The 16462-nt window shown below is 43.8% G+C and overlaps 1 protein-coding gene across 2 annotated transcripts in view; it reads left to right on the top strand.

Annotated features, from left to right (window-relative positions):
* The first annotated feature begins 647 nt into the window (after positions 1–647).
* GCLC (glutamate-cysteine ligase catalytic subunit) overlaps positions 648–16462 on the top strand; it is a 57028-nt gene continuing 41213 nt past the window's right edge. The window contains exon 1 of one of the 2 annotated variants that reach the window (XM_084622380.1): positions 648–935. In XM_084622380.1, coding sequence (XP_084478506.1) covers positions 786–935 — 150 coding nt within the window. In that variant the 5' untranslated portion in view covers positions 648–785. The remainder of the gene's footprint in view (positions 936–16462) is intronic. The other variant, XM_084622379.1, reaches the window with a different exon arrangement.

The raw sequence follows: 16462 nt of genomic DNA, 5'->3' as shown, positions 1-16462 counted from the left end.
ATGAATTCAGGCTACTGTGGCTCTTTTGGGTAATGATCCCTAATTCGGCTCCTGAACCACTGAGTATCAGCGCTGTAATCCATTTCACCCCTGATCCTTTAGCACGTGCTAGCCCGGGGAATCTAATATTATTTTAAATATTCCTGCTCCAGAGAGCTTCTGGGGGCCATCCGCTACCTGGGATCACTGGCAAGTGACTACGATCAGTGGGGGGGTGGCGACCGGAGCCATGGTGTGCGCACCCCCAAAACGCTGGTACAGTCTGGGAGGCTTAAGAAACCCATTTTTCTGAGGGAAAGGCGGGGGCGATACTTCGGAACCCCCCCCGCTCAAGTCACCGCAGGTGGATTTCAGAGCCGCCCTTTACCTGGCGAGGGCGTCCCGCACCTGCAAGGCCGCCCCGGCCGCGGGCGCAGGAAGTTGCCGGCCGGCAGGGCTCCGCCTCCAGCCTGGAGCGGGAATCGGGGCGTGGCTCCCGCCCGAAGTAACCTCCCACCTCCTCAGCCCGGGGGCGCTAGGCTTCTGCCGAGGCCCGGCCGGGCCCTCCCCGCGGGGTGACGGGCGGCCCAGGGGCGGGGCGCGGGGCGCGGGGCGGGCCCGGCGGAAAGTGCTGAGTCACGGCCTGACGCGGGCCGCCGCCAGCCCCCGTCACGTGCTACGCCGGGACACAGGCTCCTGCCGCCGCTTCCGCGCACTGCGTCCCAGCGCCCTAGCCGCGTCCGCCTCGCCGGGGGCACCTGCCGCGCCGAGAGCCCGGGCCCGGCGGCGGCGGCGGCGGCTTCGGCATGGGGCTGCTGTCGCAAGGCTCCCCGCTGAGCTGGGAGGAGACGCAGCTGCACGCGGAGCACGTGCGCCGGCACGGCGTCCTCCAGTTCCTGCACATCTACCGCGCCGTGGCCGAGCGCCACAAGGACGTGCTCAAATGGGGGGACGAGGTGAGCGGGGCGGGCGGCAGGCAGGTGCCGGGCGGCCGCGGGCTCTGCCTCTCCGCTTCCCTCCCGAGAGCCCTGCGGCGTGGGGGCGCCGGCCGGGGGGCGGCTCGCGCTCGCCCCCTGGGGGCAGGGCGGGTTTGGGCCCGGCGGGCGGGGGACCAGGCGGCTGCCCCTGGTGCCTCCAGCCCCGCGGTCGCCGCACGCCCGGCGCCTTTGGTGCGGCTGCCCGCTTCGGGGGGGGGGGGGGCGCTTCGCTCCCCGGGGGGCGGCTCGGAGTTCGAGCCCCGGGTGTGGAGCCGTGCGGGGGGGGATCGGGGCGTGGGGGCGGTAACTCTCCGTCGGTGTTTGAACAGCCTCCCCCCCCGCAGAGCGCGCTCCGGCCCCCGAGCGATGCTTAAACGCTTTCCTGTGGCATCTCTAGGCTTGTGATACCCGGGGCGCTGCGACCTCACAGCAACGGCAGAGGGTTGCTTTTTTTTTAATTTTGATTTTAAATTGTTTTGCTTTTTGAGCGCAAGCCCTTCCTGCTTTAAAAAAAACCGAGTCTCAAAAACCAAACTACAGAGAAGGGCGATTCATATTAAGCTCCTGACTTAACTGTCAGGAGTGGAAAATTGTAAGAGGGGGCTGGAGTCAGTGTCGGGAGAAAAGGAGGACTTGTGGCACCTTAGAGACTAACAAATTTATTTGAGCGTAACCTTTCGTGAGCCACAGCAGATTATCTTCAATGTTAGGTTCCTGGAGACCGTCTGTTCAGGATTCTCCTTTTGGGTCTTAACTCCTTAAACCACATTCATGCTCATAGTATCTGAGCATCTTCCAGTCATTCATTAAGCAAGGTGATGTTTATTCTCTCATCCCCTCTCATGTGCCATGGTGTGTTTTGGTAGTTTTTTGTTTAAATACACCTGTTGCTATGTATTTATAAATTCAAAGAAGTGCTCCTAGTACTTGGAGTGGAAGGTGGTGAGGTTTGTGATAGTTTTCAGTTCCTGGAGTTGTTCGTTCCACAGCCTTGGACCACCCTTTGAGAAATTTCTATCCTCTGCACAGACTAATTTAATTCAAGGCTTCCCTCCCCCACAATGGGATCTAGGACATCATCGTTCTGTCAAAAACGATAAGGAAGAGCTAGCAGGTCACAGCTTGAACCCTAATACAAATGTTCGGTCTTGTTATCTAGAGCTATCGAGTAGTACATCTCCTTATGAGGTAACATCAGGAGACCTGGAGATCCCAGTAGGAAACAAGATAGACAAGGGGCTCTTGCATTGCACCTCAAGCTCTGTTCCTAGATCATTATCAAACCAGAGAGATCCAATTTGCAATTAAGAATAGGTTTTCAAACACTTCTCTTCCAAAGCACAGTAACCACAGGTATATCCAACCTGGGAGGGGCTCCATTATGAAAGAATTTAGTCTTTAACGGATTATAAATGCTCTGGAGATTAGGGCAGCCCTGTACACACTGGCAGTTGTCAGAGACCTGATATCCGAAAAGGTGGTCATGGGGCAAGTGCACTCTTGGGCCACCATGTTTTATGTAAACAATCCAGGAAGGCTTTTGATTGTGTCTCCTGTTTGGGAAGCTCTGCAAGTGTGGGAGCGAGGTCTTGAGCCCCTTGAAGGTAGCTGGGCAAAGAGACTGCCCTCTCCGCTGAGGGAATGTAGGGGCTTGTCTATACTGGCACTTTACAGCGCTGCAACTTTCTCGCTCAGGGTGTGAAAAAACACCCCCCTGAGCGCTGCACGTTTCAGCGCTGTAAAGCGCCAGTGTAGACAGTGCACCAGCGCTTTAACGTTGCCAGTGTAGGCAAGCCCTAGGTCTCTTCTTCTCTCCACTCTTGGCTGTAACCCTTCTTAATGTTCTTTCTCTGACCAGACGTAAACTACCAAATCTCTTTCCAGGCCAGAGCACTATTGTGGACAGTCTGTCCATGAGCAATCTCGGGATTAAGGAGCGTCAGAGCAGAACTCCTGTAGCCTTAGTATGAAAGTTAATTTTTTTTAGGTTTTCTGTTACATCTTTTTTTTTTTTTATTCTTCTCTTGTTTTAGTCTTAAATTAGCTTTTCTTTCTGGCAGTTTCCTTTCCCATGCAAAAGAACTGACTGGAGCTATCAGAAGGCAACTTTTATATTTGGCAGGGGCAATGGATGATGTTCAGTAGCAGGAATGGCTTGCCCTCTTCTTGGCTGCTGATGTTCTCAAGGGTCAAAATCTTAAGATCTAGGGGAGTTGTACCAATCTCATGCTAAAGAGTTAAAATGCAGGCTTGAGAAGCCTGTAGGCCTTCAGGGAAGCAGAATTACAGGCAACAAACTTTCCCTCTTTCTAGTTGTACTGACCGGTTTCCCCAGATGTAGCGATACAGATGTGTACTGTATTATGGTGTGCCTTTCAGAGAGCAGGTTAATACCTGCAGCTCCTTTAAACAATTTTTATAGAGCAAGCAGGAGTTCTCAACTCAATCAGAAAAGATCATTCATTATTTCATTGCTGCTGTTTGTTTACTGTTGCTACATAATGCATTGCACTGACACCTTCTGTTTTACTTGTCAGAGTAGTATCAGTGTATGTTAAGATAGGTCTATCTTGACATATTGTAAGCTGTTATTTCAGTGGGTCTTAAGGGCTCAACACGGTATTGGAATCTGTCAAACATTGGTTGGTGAAATTTGTGGTTTGAACTTATGGTTTGTGCACGTGCAGAACAGTAACTTATTTTGCTTCCATATTTTTCTTCCACTTGTAAAAAGGTTCATTTGTATTAGAAACTGACTAGTTGAAAAAGAAACTTGACTTTTAGATTTCTCTGATCAAATAGCCAGAAGGATTGTGGAAAGCATTGTGGCATCTATGTTGAACTCAGAAGAATTAACCCTGTTTTAAACTTGACAGAAAAAAGTGCTGTGGACTTGGACCTTGTATATCAAATTATAGCTTGAAAATTTTTTTTATTGACTTGGCTATAAACCCTTAAAGATAGGAATTAATAATGGAGATGACAGCTCACTTAACTGTAGTGATACAGTCACTGTAATAAAACTGATGTTCTAAAATACAGTTCTGGGATACAGTTGGGTAATAGCTTTATTTCTGGTTTTTTGGTTTTTTTTTTTTTTTTTTAAAGGAATACTATCAAAGATATGCTTGCCTGCCCAGCTCTGTGTCTGGAACACTGAGGAAGATAAACAGTGAGCTCCTTACCTGCAGATCCTCCCTGTTCTTGTCCACAGACAGATAGAAATATTTAAAAGATGCCTTCCCCCTTCATCTCCAGAATTCCTTTTCACAAAGTGGATTCACTGTGTTTGCTTGTGAATGCAGAGAGAACCTGTAGCCTGGGGTTGTAGAGCTGTCCAATGTCTTGTCCATTCTAGAACATTGTAATTATAATCCTCTAACATAGCATACCTGTAGCACACTATGCCTTTGGCTTACAAAGGTGTTGAGGACCAATGGCTCCCCTGACTTCAGTTGGGGCTGCAAGTGCTTTCAGGTGGAAATAGTTTTTTTTCTTTGGCTCATTACACAATTTCCCCATGCTTATTTCCCTCCCCTCTACTGTTACTCTCTCCTTCTTGTCAACTGTTGGAAATGGGCCATCCGGATTATCACTACAAAAGGTTTTTTTCTCCTGCTGATAATAGCTCACCTTAATGGATCACTCTCATTATAGTGGGCATGGCAACACCCATTTTTTCATGTTCTCTGTATGTATATATATCTTCCTACTGTATTTTCCACTGCATGCATCCGATGAAGTGGGTTTTAGCCCACGAAAGCGTATGCTCAAATAAATTTGTTAGTCTCTACGGTACTCCATGTTCTTTTTGTTGATACAGACTAACACAGCTTCTGATCCCTCCCAGTGTAATTCCACAATGTTCCTGCCCACCTTTCAGTAGCAAGTTTGAAAGATCAAAGCATTGGCTCTGTGATCTCTTGAGCTACTAATCTACCATCTTGCTTACAGGCTTGGGAGAGGCTCAGGTGATACTCTGTCATGTCTTTGCCGGGCTGCTTCCCTCTCTTCTGACCTGTTTCTCTCCAAAAAAACCCACTACTCCAACAACTGAAGCCCCACATCCGCAACGACAGACGTACAACAATAACAACAAATACAACTTCCTGTTTAGAAAATCTTATTAAAAGTCTCTTTAAGATTACAAAATAAAGTTCTTATAAAAAGGAGAGGGCATCATTCACCTTTTCTTTTAACTTCTTTCCTTATTTACAGTCAAATTAATGATTCACTGTAGTGCGGGTTGGCAGATACTTGCGATATAAAGACCTATGCTGCAGAGAGGTAAGGTAGACCATATTCTGGCTTCTCCACAGTTACCCTCCTGAGAAGTTATCTATATGCTGGTGCTTTACCTGTTTCCCATTCTGTTCCAGTCCATCTTTCTGTCTGCAACTCAAAGCAGACATAAGAAGTTTAACTTTGCAGCCTATGTTGGATTCTGAAGAATGAAATGGCTGGCCTCTTGGCCACTCGGCTCCGTTCCATTGCTTTGTGCTGTGCATGCGCTTGGGTATACAAAGTGAAACACTACTGCACATATTTCATTTGTTTGTCTCTGCAGTCCACTTTGCTGCAAGACAGAACAAGATGATTGATTATTTTTCAGACCTTGTGCCATGCCAGACCTGGAGTGAATGGTGTGAGCAAAAGTGACTAGAAGAGAGATGTGGAAAGGGACTAAACAGCAGCACCAGAACAGGAAGGAGATGCGCGTGTGTGTGTGTGTGTGTGTGTGTGTGTAAAAGTTGCAAAGGGGGTAACATTTTTGGTCAAAATGAAAGCTGCAGAAAGAAATGATGATTTTTATGTGCAAAAATGTGAATGACTTGATAATCCGGCTTGCGATTTCTATTCTGTCCTTGCTTGTTTTCTGAAATTAGACCACTATGACCCTTCTATTGGATACAAATAATGTCACTGTGAGTTTTTAGGCATAGAATACAATGAGTGAATTCAATTTTCACAGGGTCATTTTCATTTTAAAGAAAAGACGTATGAATTTGGACAGCTTGAAACTTGCCTGGCAGCTAAGTATATTAGCCACACTGAAGAATCTGCCACCACGCTCCTTAAAATTTAGATGAATAATAAAACAGTTGTCTATTCTTTGTGCATTTTATTTAATTTTAATGTTATCAGTCACCTCTTTTTAAGCTATAAAAAAAGTGCGCGCTCTCTTGGTTTTGTTGTACACCTTGTTTCTTCCTGACCCCTTGTATTTCATCATCTTAACCCTTTCTTTTTCTCTAAATTGTTCTGTCAGCTTCATCTATGTCTATCAGACACATAGATGAAAATGATTTATTGGGGAAGAGTCAACATGGTTTTTGTAAAGGGAAATCATGCCTCACCAATCTACTAGAATTCTTTGAGGGGCTTAACAAGCATGTGGAAAAGGGGCTATGATGGATGCCCCCGGGGTGCCACCTGGAACTGGGATAATACTGAGCTCCCTGACCCACTAGCCTGAGCTCCCTCTCAGATAGCACTGCTGTGACAAGCTGCAACGCCCTCCAGCCTGCACTTTTACCATACAGGTAAGGACATACCCAGCTGCAATCACATGCAGGCTCTCTGACCAGCCCCTGCATAGGAAGGCTACAACTAAGGTGGCTCCCAGCTCCCTAGGCATGCATCCCCTTTGGAGTATAAACCCAAAATTATGCTGTCTTGTCCTGCACAGAGAACTGTACAGTGTAAGCTGATAAAGTTTGCCCCTTCCCTCAATATGGAGAGGAATATGCAACAGCCTTTGCCCATTGAGCTATGATTCCCATTCACTTCACTCTAACTCACTGGTTTAGATAAAGCCAAAACAAGTTTATTAACTATAAAAAAGAGCTTTTAAGTGATAGCAAACAGATGAAAGCAGATTACCTAGCAAATAAATAAAAAAATGCAAACTAAGATTAATATACTAAATAGATTGGATATGAATTAGCAGATTCTCATCCTAAGAGATGATACAAGCAGGCTGCAGATTCTTAAGTGGCAAGCTGCACTTGCTTTATAGCTTGGAATCCCCAGGTGTTTCATTCATAGGCTAGAAATCCCTTTAGCCTGGGCTCAGCACCTCCCCCAGTTCAGTCTCTGTTCCTCAGGTGTTTCCAGGAGTCTTCCTGTGTGGGGAGTGAAGAACCACAGCTGATGTCACTCCCTACTTTATATAGCTCTTGTATAGGGCAAGAACCTTTATTCTAAAGCGTGGTTCCCAGACTAATCTGTGGAAAAATACTGACATCTCAAGATGGAGTCAAGAATCATGTAGCCTGGTCACATGTCCGTGTAGAGTCATAGCAGCCATTATTTATAGGCTGTTCGGAGCATTCGCAGGAAGGCTCGCTAGGTGGGAGATAAGCTTCTCCTAAGGCCTATTGTTTTTTTTCCTAATGGCCCATTGCCCTGAATAGGCTCTTCCCCACCAACTATATAGACTGATTATCTAGCAGGTGTTACCCAGGTGTAAGTACATTTGAAATACAGATACATAGTGAATATTCATAACTTCAGATTCAAAAATGATACATGCATGCAAATATATTCAACAAATCCTGACCTCTCACATGACCCATCTTGCATAAAATGCATCATATTTATGCCATAATCCTATTTTTTACACGCACACACGCTGCCAGAAGCTGAAGAACCAGTTCCTTCAGTCGCTCCGAGCCTTCGGCAGCACTTTGGCATAGATATATATATAATATCACTGAAGAATGTGGTGCAGTGTCACAGGGTGATCAAGTAGGTATAGTACACTTAGATTTTCAGAAAGCCTTTGACAAGGTCCCTCACCTATGGCTCTTAAGCAGAGTAAGCTGCCATGGGATAAGAGAGAAGGTCCTCTAATGGATTGGTAACTAGTTAAAAGATAGGAAACAAAGGGTAGGAATAAATGGTCAATTTTCAGAATGGAGAGAGGTAAATAGTGATGTTCCCTACAGATCTGTACCGGAAGCAGTACTGTTCAGATCATTTATAAATATGCTGGAAAAAAGGGTGAACAGTGTGGTGCCAAAATTTTGCAGATGATATAAAACTACTCGAGAGTTAAGTCCAAAGCAGACTGCGAAGAGTTACAAAGGATTCTCACAAAACTGGGAGACTGGGCACCAAAATGGTAGAATAAATTCAGTGTTGATACATGCAAAGTAATGCACATTGGAGAACATATACATATAAAATGGAGTCTAGATTAGCTGTTACCACTCAAGAAAGAGAGCTTGGAGCCATTGTGGTTGGTTCTCTGAAAACATCCACCCAATGTGCAGCTGCAGTCAAAAAAGCTAACAATGTCTGGAATCATTAAGAAAGGGATAGATAGAAAATATAATATTGCCTCTATATAAATCCATGCAACACCCACATCTTGAATACTGTGGTGCAGATGTAGTTGCCCCATCTTAAATATATGTTTTGGGAAAAGGGCAACAAAAATGATTAGGGGTATGGATCAGCTTCCATATGAGGAGAGAGAATGCTGGGACTTTTTAGCTTGGAAAAGAGATGACTAAAAGGGGATATGATAGGGGTCTATAAAATCATGGCGGGTGGAGAAAGTAAATAGGGAAGTGTTGTTTACTCATAACACAAGAACTAGGGGTAGCCAAATGAAATTAATAGGCAGCCAGTTTAAAACAAACAAAAGGAATTATTTTTTCACACAACGCACAGTCAAACTGTGGAACTCTTTGCCAGAGGATGTTGTGAAGGCCAAGACTATAACCGGTTTCAAAAAAGAACTACATAAGTTCATGGCTATTAGCCAGGATGGGCAGGGATGCAAAACCATGCTGTGAAGTGTCCTCAGCATCTGTTCGCCAGAAGCTTGGAATGGGCAAGATGGAGTGGATCACTTGATGATTACCTGTTCTGCTCATTCCCTCTGAAGCACCTGGTATAGGTCACTGCTGGAATACAGGATACTGGGCTTAGGTGGACCATTGGTTTGACTCAGTATGGCTGTTCTTATGGTCTTATGCTAAACCAGAGAACTAAAATGAGTGGCCCCATTGCCAAGAGCAACACCCGGGCAAGAAGCCAAGCACTCCTTCCCATGTGCTGTGAAAGGGAAGGGCAAGCTGGTTTCTTTACTAAAATGTAGTTCCTGGAATCTACACAGGGATGTTATCTCTGGCTAGTAGTTGTCTGACAAATATGGAAGAGAGACATACTCATTGCATGGATGGTAATAAGACTCTAGTAATTTTAACTTTCTCCCATCTTTTATGGGGCTTTCCAGAGCTAGATCCTGTGCCAGTCCTCAGGAGCTGTTTAAAGCTGTTCCCAGCAGCAGCCGTCACAGAGTGAAGCTGATGGGTCTTTGACAGTTGTATTATTGCCCCCATGGTTTTTGAATAGTTGTAAATTAACTGAAGCAGCTGAGGTAAAAAGAATCTGGGTGGTGGTCCCCCAAAAAAGTGAATAGTGTTAGACTCCACAAGAAATGGATGGAGAATATGGCTGAAAAATTATAATACTGTTATATAAATCTGTGCTACACTCATTTGGAATGCGGAGTTCTGTTTCTGTTTGTTTCAAAAAAAAAGAGAAAAGAGTTTTGGAGACTTGACAGTAAAAATGAATAAAGGAAAATCTTCCATAAGAAGAGAAGTTGAAAAGAGTTTAGAGAGGAGACCAAACCCCTCCCCCCAAAAGGACATGATATGCAGAGAAAGTAAATTGAATATTTAACCTTCTCATCTTCCAAGAATAAGTCATTGAAATTGAAGAGCTGCAAACGTATTTTTATTTATTTTATTTTTATTTGTACAATACAGTTATCCTGTGCAACCCATTGTTGCATAATATCTTTGAGGCCAAGAATTTAACAGAATTGAAAAAAGTCTTTAATGCTTTAATGAATGACAAGTATAGCCAGAATTACAAAAGTAAGGTTTTAAAAAGTAAGAGAGCCTCGTGCTTCGGGTCACTAGCCAACCTATGAGGGGGATAGGAAAAAAACCTAACCATGTGAGTAGGTTATTCCATAATGGTCCCCTGCAGATTGTCTTTAACTTTCCTCTGACGTATCGGGTACTAGCCGTTGTCAAAAACCGAATAGTTGAATACATGAACTGCTGTCTGATCTGGTTATAGCATTGCCTATGTTGCTAGTTATCTATATGTAAATCTTGAAAACTTCAGCTAGGTGAAGATACAAATTGACACAGTCACCTAAAATGCATCTTTTTTTACCTATGTTACTAATGCTATTAGGAGTGAGCATTTTAAAAAGGCAATATGTTCATCACTGTTTATGCTCTTTGTTTACTTTATGTGTATTTCTCCAAACATGGAGAATGGTGATGAATGAACGGACTTTCATTCTCAGGTTCTACTTATTGCTACCATACATTGGTTTCATAAGCTGCAGAAGAATGCTATTTTAAATCAATTCCTTGGCATCTTAAGTTTGTAGAAATACTTGTATTGGTCTTTAAGTTTTGTAAAAGCTTGTTTTTACAAAATTTAAATGTTGGGTCATGTCAGTTCTTTTAAGCCCCTGCAAATTATCCTTCCAGACATTAAAATTCGGAAAACAGGCTGTATTTTTTTAAACTCTTCTCCTTCATGAAAAACTGCACAGCTTTGGCCCCCAGCCAAATACAGCATGACTGGCTGCATTTGAATGGTGGCTGTATTTGAATGGTGCTTGAATGGTAGCTGTCTTAATCGCTACTTGCCTGTGTGCCACATGAGAAAAGCAGCACTCATAAATGATTAGATTAGTTGCTACATGACTGCTTGTTCATGCTTTTTCTCAGAGCACAATTTGACTAAATACAAAAAGTAGGACAATAGTATTATTCCGATACAAACAGAAGATTTAGCATGTCCCTAACGTTTGTATGACTGCATCTGCTGTATTGATCATGGTGGCCTTTTCTAAGCCAGGATTTAAAGGTGTTAACACATGTTAGCTGACACTTTGAAAAGCTTAGGGTCTACACTAGATTTTAAAAATGTGTTAGATAATGCATGCTAGTGTTACACCTTAAATCTTAATATAGACAAGGCTACTAACTTGCTTGCCTTGTGGTGTTTCGATGCCCATATGCCTTCAGGCATATCACCTCCTTACTGTCTTTTAGTATCCTTCTCAAAACCCACCTCAGAAGAGAGCTTAAGCTAAATATTTTACATTTTTTTTTTTTTAAAAAGCCTCAACCCTCAAGATGTGTAAATAGTACATATTAACCTCTCCAATGTCCCTGTGATCACCTAGCCTTTGCCTCCACCCTCCCCTTCATTTCCTCTGTGGGTCTTGTCTTTGTCTACAGTACACTTACAGCATCACAGCTCTACCAATACAGCTATGCCGCTGTAAAAGATCTCATGTAGCTGCTCTATCTCAACGCAAGAGAGCTCTGACTACTACGCTTATGCTGGTGAAACTTATGTTGCTTGGGGGGGAGTGTTTTCACCCTCCTGAGCGCCATAAGTTTTGCTGACATGTGGCAGTGTAGATATGCCTTAGACTGTGAGCTGTTTGGGGGTGGTACTCTGTCTTTGTAGATATAGATATAATTTTTGTAAGACACTATAGCACCATAGAAGGAATACTTCAAATGGAAATATCAGATCTTGCCACTGTAAACGTGAAACTTTGGGGTTGCTGACCTCTGCTGTATTTCTGCATAGTCAGTACTACTGCAGTGTTTCAAGCTGGTACAGTTTACCTCCTGAGCTCTAAACTGGCAGAAAGGCCAGATTTGAAATATTTACTAGACACCTAATATACAAAAGACTTGACCTGTTAGGTTGAGGAAGATATGAAAGACAAGAATTGAGCTGGGGACACTGGTGAAGTCCATGGCAATGCCCTGGTGAGAAGCCCAGCCCTCCACTACCACGTGAGGAGAAGGTGCCACTCTTGAATCCTACTTGAGGGGTGGAAGGGGATTCAGTCCTTCATATCCTCCTCTGGTTAGGAGGCATATGATAAAATTGATCTCTGCTTCTCTCCCCTCCCTTCACCCTGGTATCCACCCAAGTACTGGAAGAGAGAAAGGGCTTCCTATCTCTTTTCCCATCCAGAGTCTCTTAGCTGCGAGGAGAGGGGAGGGGTTCTATTACTCTACCCTTTTCTTGTCCTTTCTATTTTGGGTTCTTCCCTGTGCTTGCTTTTGCTCCTGATTTTATGTTGCTGCTTTAAAAAACTATTATTCCTGAGTTTTTCACTGCTGTCCACCTGGTTGTGAATGATATCAGTTAAATTGATAAGAGTTTTGTTAATTTCTTAGTGCTACTGCTTGTCACAGATAAGAGCTTCAGCAGGGAATTGGTTTATAATGGTTCACTTCTGGAAGGTTATTTTTGCAACCCATAAAGGCTAGAACGTTTTTTCAATGAGAGCTAAAATTTGTCAGAAATTGTTGTAGGTTCTCTCACCAATTGGTCAATGGATTTTTCAAGCCCTGCTCAGAGACTTTAATAGTAGCTTTGATCATCGAATATTTGATGTTAGTCACATTTACAATATAAATCTATGTTCTCTTTTTACAGTATTACACCCCTCTGTGTTATGTGGTACAGTGGTCAAAGAAAGGAGTTCTTTGTTGTTCAGTGTTCCACATTTTTTTCTTTAGCTGTATACAAATGACTATAATCTCTGGGGTTAGATTTCAATAACCCTGCTTCCTGGTTCGTGGTATGTGCTTCATCCTCTAGTCATGTAACACCACGTGCAAAAGATCAAAATATCCTGTCCTAATGTAACTAGAGGGAGAGGGACAAGCAAACGCTTACTGCTTAGTCTGTTTTTGTTATCTAAAACATGAGCTGTCCTCCCACCACTCGCATTGCCGCTTGAATTCTGTCTGCAGTGGCATAAACTCAAAGAACTAAAATACCAACATATTTTCTATCTCATCTTTTATTTCTGAACCTAAAGTGGGGTCTGTATTAAACCTTTGTTGTGCATTTTTTCTTTGGGTTCAGTACTTGGCATATAGAAGTTCATATTAATTTAAATGAATAAAACCAGGGAATTAATATAAGTTTTTTACTGAACTACAAGTTTTTATTCCATTAGGCCAAACCTATGCATCTTTGGGTATGCATAGGAACACTGCTTTAAAAATTTGAGTCCCAGTATTGCTCTGACCCAGTAGACGTGAGCAATTCTATAGTAGGATGTTCAATTTCCATCCCACTATCAATCTCAGCCTGGATCAGTCCACACAAGAGTTCCTGGACACTACAGCGCTAATAAGCAATGGTCACATAAACACCCCCCATACCGGAAACCTACTGACCACTATACTTGCTACATGCCTCCAGCTTTCATCCAGACCACACCACACAATCCATTGTCTACAGCCAAGCTCTAAGATACAACCGCATTTGCTCCAGCCAAGCTCTAAGATACAACCGCATTTGCTCCAACCCTTCAGACAAAGACAAACACCTACAAGATCTCTCTAAAGCATTCTTACAACTACAATACTCACCTGCTGAAGTGAAGAAACAGATGGACAGAGCCAGAAGAGTACCCAGAAGTCACCTACTGCAGGACAGGCCCAACAAAGAAAGTAACAGAACACCACTAGCTGTCACCTTCAGCCCCCAGCTAAAACCACTCCAGCGCATCATCAAAGATCTACAACCTGTCCTGAAGGACGACCCATCACTCTCACAGATCTTGGGAGACAGGCCAGTCCTCGCTAACAGACAGCCCCCCAACCTGAAGCAAATACTCACCAGCAACCACACAACAAAACACTAACCCAGGAACCTGTCCTTGCAACAAAGCCTGTTGCCAACTCGGTCCACATATCTATTCAAGGGACACCATCGTAGGACCTAATCACATCAGCCATACTATCAGAGGCTTGTTCACCTGCACATCTACCAATGTGATATATGCTATCATGTGCCAGCAATGCCCCTTTGCCATGTGCATTGGCCAAACCGGACAATCTCTATGCAAAAGAATAAATGGACACAAATCAGACATCAAGAATTATAACATTCAAAAACCAGTCGGAGAACACTTCAACCTCCCTGCACACTCAATTACAGACCTAAAAGTCACAATTATTCAACAACAAAAAGTAAAAAAAAGACTCCAATGAGAAACAGCAGAACTGGAATTAATCTGCAAACTGGACACCATTAAATTAGGCTTGAATAAAGACTGGGAGTGGATGAGTCATTACACTACCTAAAAACTATTTCCTCATGCTAATCTTTCCCCTCCTGTTACTCGCACCTTCTTGTCAACTGTTGGAAATGAGCCATCCTGATTATCACCACAAAAGTTTTTTTTTTTCTCCTGCTGATAATAGCACACCTTAGTTGGTTGGTCTCGTTAAGAGTTGGTATGGTAACCCCCCAGTATTTTTTCATTATGTGTCTATCTTCCCACTGTATTTTCCACTGCATGCATCTGATGAAGTGGGCTTTAGCCCACGAAAGCTTGTGCTCAGATAAATTTGGTTAGTGTCTAAGGTGCCATAAGTACTCCTCATTCTTTCTTTCTACAAAAATAGTGCTCCTCTGGACTCTCATAAGCATAGATACAGTCTGTCTTATGCCAGTAAAATCTTCTGTTCTTACGCTATGGAGTTTGAATAACTAAAGGTGGAAAAGCTACTCATGCTCTTCTTCCAGTGTCATTTTGCTCCCTCTTCACTTAATCTCAGAGGATATGTCTACATTGCAGTTAAATGCCTACAGCTGGCCTACGTCAGCTGACTTGGACTTGGCGTATGGGGCTATGAAATTGCAGTGTAGGTGTTCAGGCTCCGGCTGGTGCCTGGGCTCTGGGATGCTGCAAGAGGGGAGGATTCCATATACAAATTTACCATTAGAGGCACATTATACTCCTGGGAGAATTCTGCATCAAAAAAATAATTCTGCGCCAAAAAATTAAAAATTCTGCACACATTTCAAAATTCTGCATATTGTATTTGTCAAAATAATGCAATATAATCATGCCAGTTACAATTATTTTGGTAATTTATTTCAAAATCTCTCAGCAAGTATGTCTGTAACAATACAGACCAAAAAAAAGATTCTGTTTTTTTTTTTTTTTTTTGACAAATAAATTTCCCTAGGAATTTCAGCACGATGGACCACATCTTCACGCTAAACCAACTACTAGAGCGTTCAAGGGAATACAAGTTCCCTTTGTACATTGCCTTCATGGACTATGAGAAGGTGTTCGACAGCATAGAGACTAACACCGTTCTTGAAGCTCTTTCAGAACAGGGCATCGGCGCAAAATATATCACAGGAAGCGAACTCTGGCGCAGCACAGACATATTGCTGTTCGATACTACCCTCCAAATCCGCATCGAGAAAGGTGTGAAACAAGGAGATAGTTTCACCAATATTATTCACAGCCTGTCTTGAATTGGTTTTTCAACGAGCAGACTTGAAAGGCGGGATTAATGTCAATGGCGAGCGGCTAAACCATCTCAAGTTCGCAGTTGATATAATGCTGATAGCCAAAAATATAGCCCAGCCTGAGAGAATGCTTAAAGAACTGAACGCAAAAAGTCGTCAAGTCAGATTAAAAATGAACTGGTCGAAATGAAATACCTGAGATCATATGTTCCGCCAAGAACCCAAATAACTCTTGGAGTTGAGCAGATCCAAGAGGTTGATAAATACTTTTATTTGGGCCAGGAAGTCAACATGCGCCACGATCAGAAAGGCGAACTGTCGCACAGGAAAAAAGCTGGGTGGTGCGCATTCAGTGACATCAAGGACATCCTTCAAGGAAAGATCAGTAAAACAACTCGTGCGAATCTTTTTAACTCGACCATGCTTCCAGCGATGTTATATGGCAGCAAAACATGGTCGCTGGCAAAGATTGAAGAACATCCACTGTCTGTCATGCAGAGGGCGATGGAACGAACATTTTTGGGCATTTCGCTTCACCATCACATCCCCAACGAAATAATTAGGCAGCAGTCTGGAGTTCGAGACGTTGTTGTTGAAAGCAGGCTCAGCAAAATGCGGAGGGTGAGACATGTGGCCCGACTCAGCATCAACAGATGGACTGCAGCTATATCCGAGTGGTTTCCACGAGAACAGAAACGGCCACACTGTTGTCTTCCAAAGAGGTGGGATGATTTCCTAACAAGGAGATATGGACGAGCATGGTGAAGGATGGCCAGAGCGAGAGAAGATTGGAAGACGTGTTGTGATCGGCTCAGTCTCAACTGATGGACAGACAGTCTCCTCATCTACGCAGATTCTGTACTAAGCATATTAATACAGAACTTTGTGTAATTCATTTAAATTACAATACAGAACTGTTTTTCCTGCATCTGTCAGAAGCAGTGCAAAGGCTTGGGGGATTCAGGGGTAACGGAGGAGCTGAAGGAGAAGGAAGGAGCCTAGGAGTGAACCTGGAGGGTGCTGGGTGTGGGTGGAAGGTTTTTCTTGTGGGGGTGGGATTGTTAGGGTGTTGGGAAGCCTCCCCTGTGCAGACCCTGGCTGACCCCAAGCCTCTCCCATTCAGTCAGGCACATCTGCCCCTGTCA

This window comes from Lepidochelys olivacea (genome assembly GCF_965140295.1).
Source record: "Lepidochelys olivacea isolate rLepOli2 genome assembly, chromosome: 3".
NCBI lineage: Eukaryota > Metazoa > Chordata > Testudines > Cheloniidae > Lepidochelys > Lepidochelys olivacea.
This window is presented reverse-complemented; position numbering and strand designations above follow the sequence as displayed.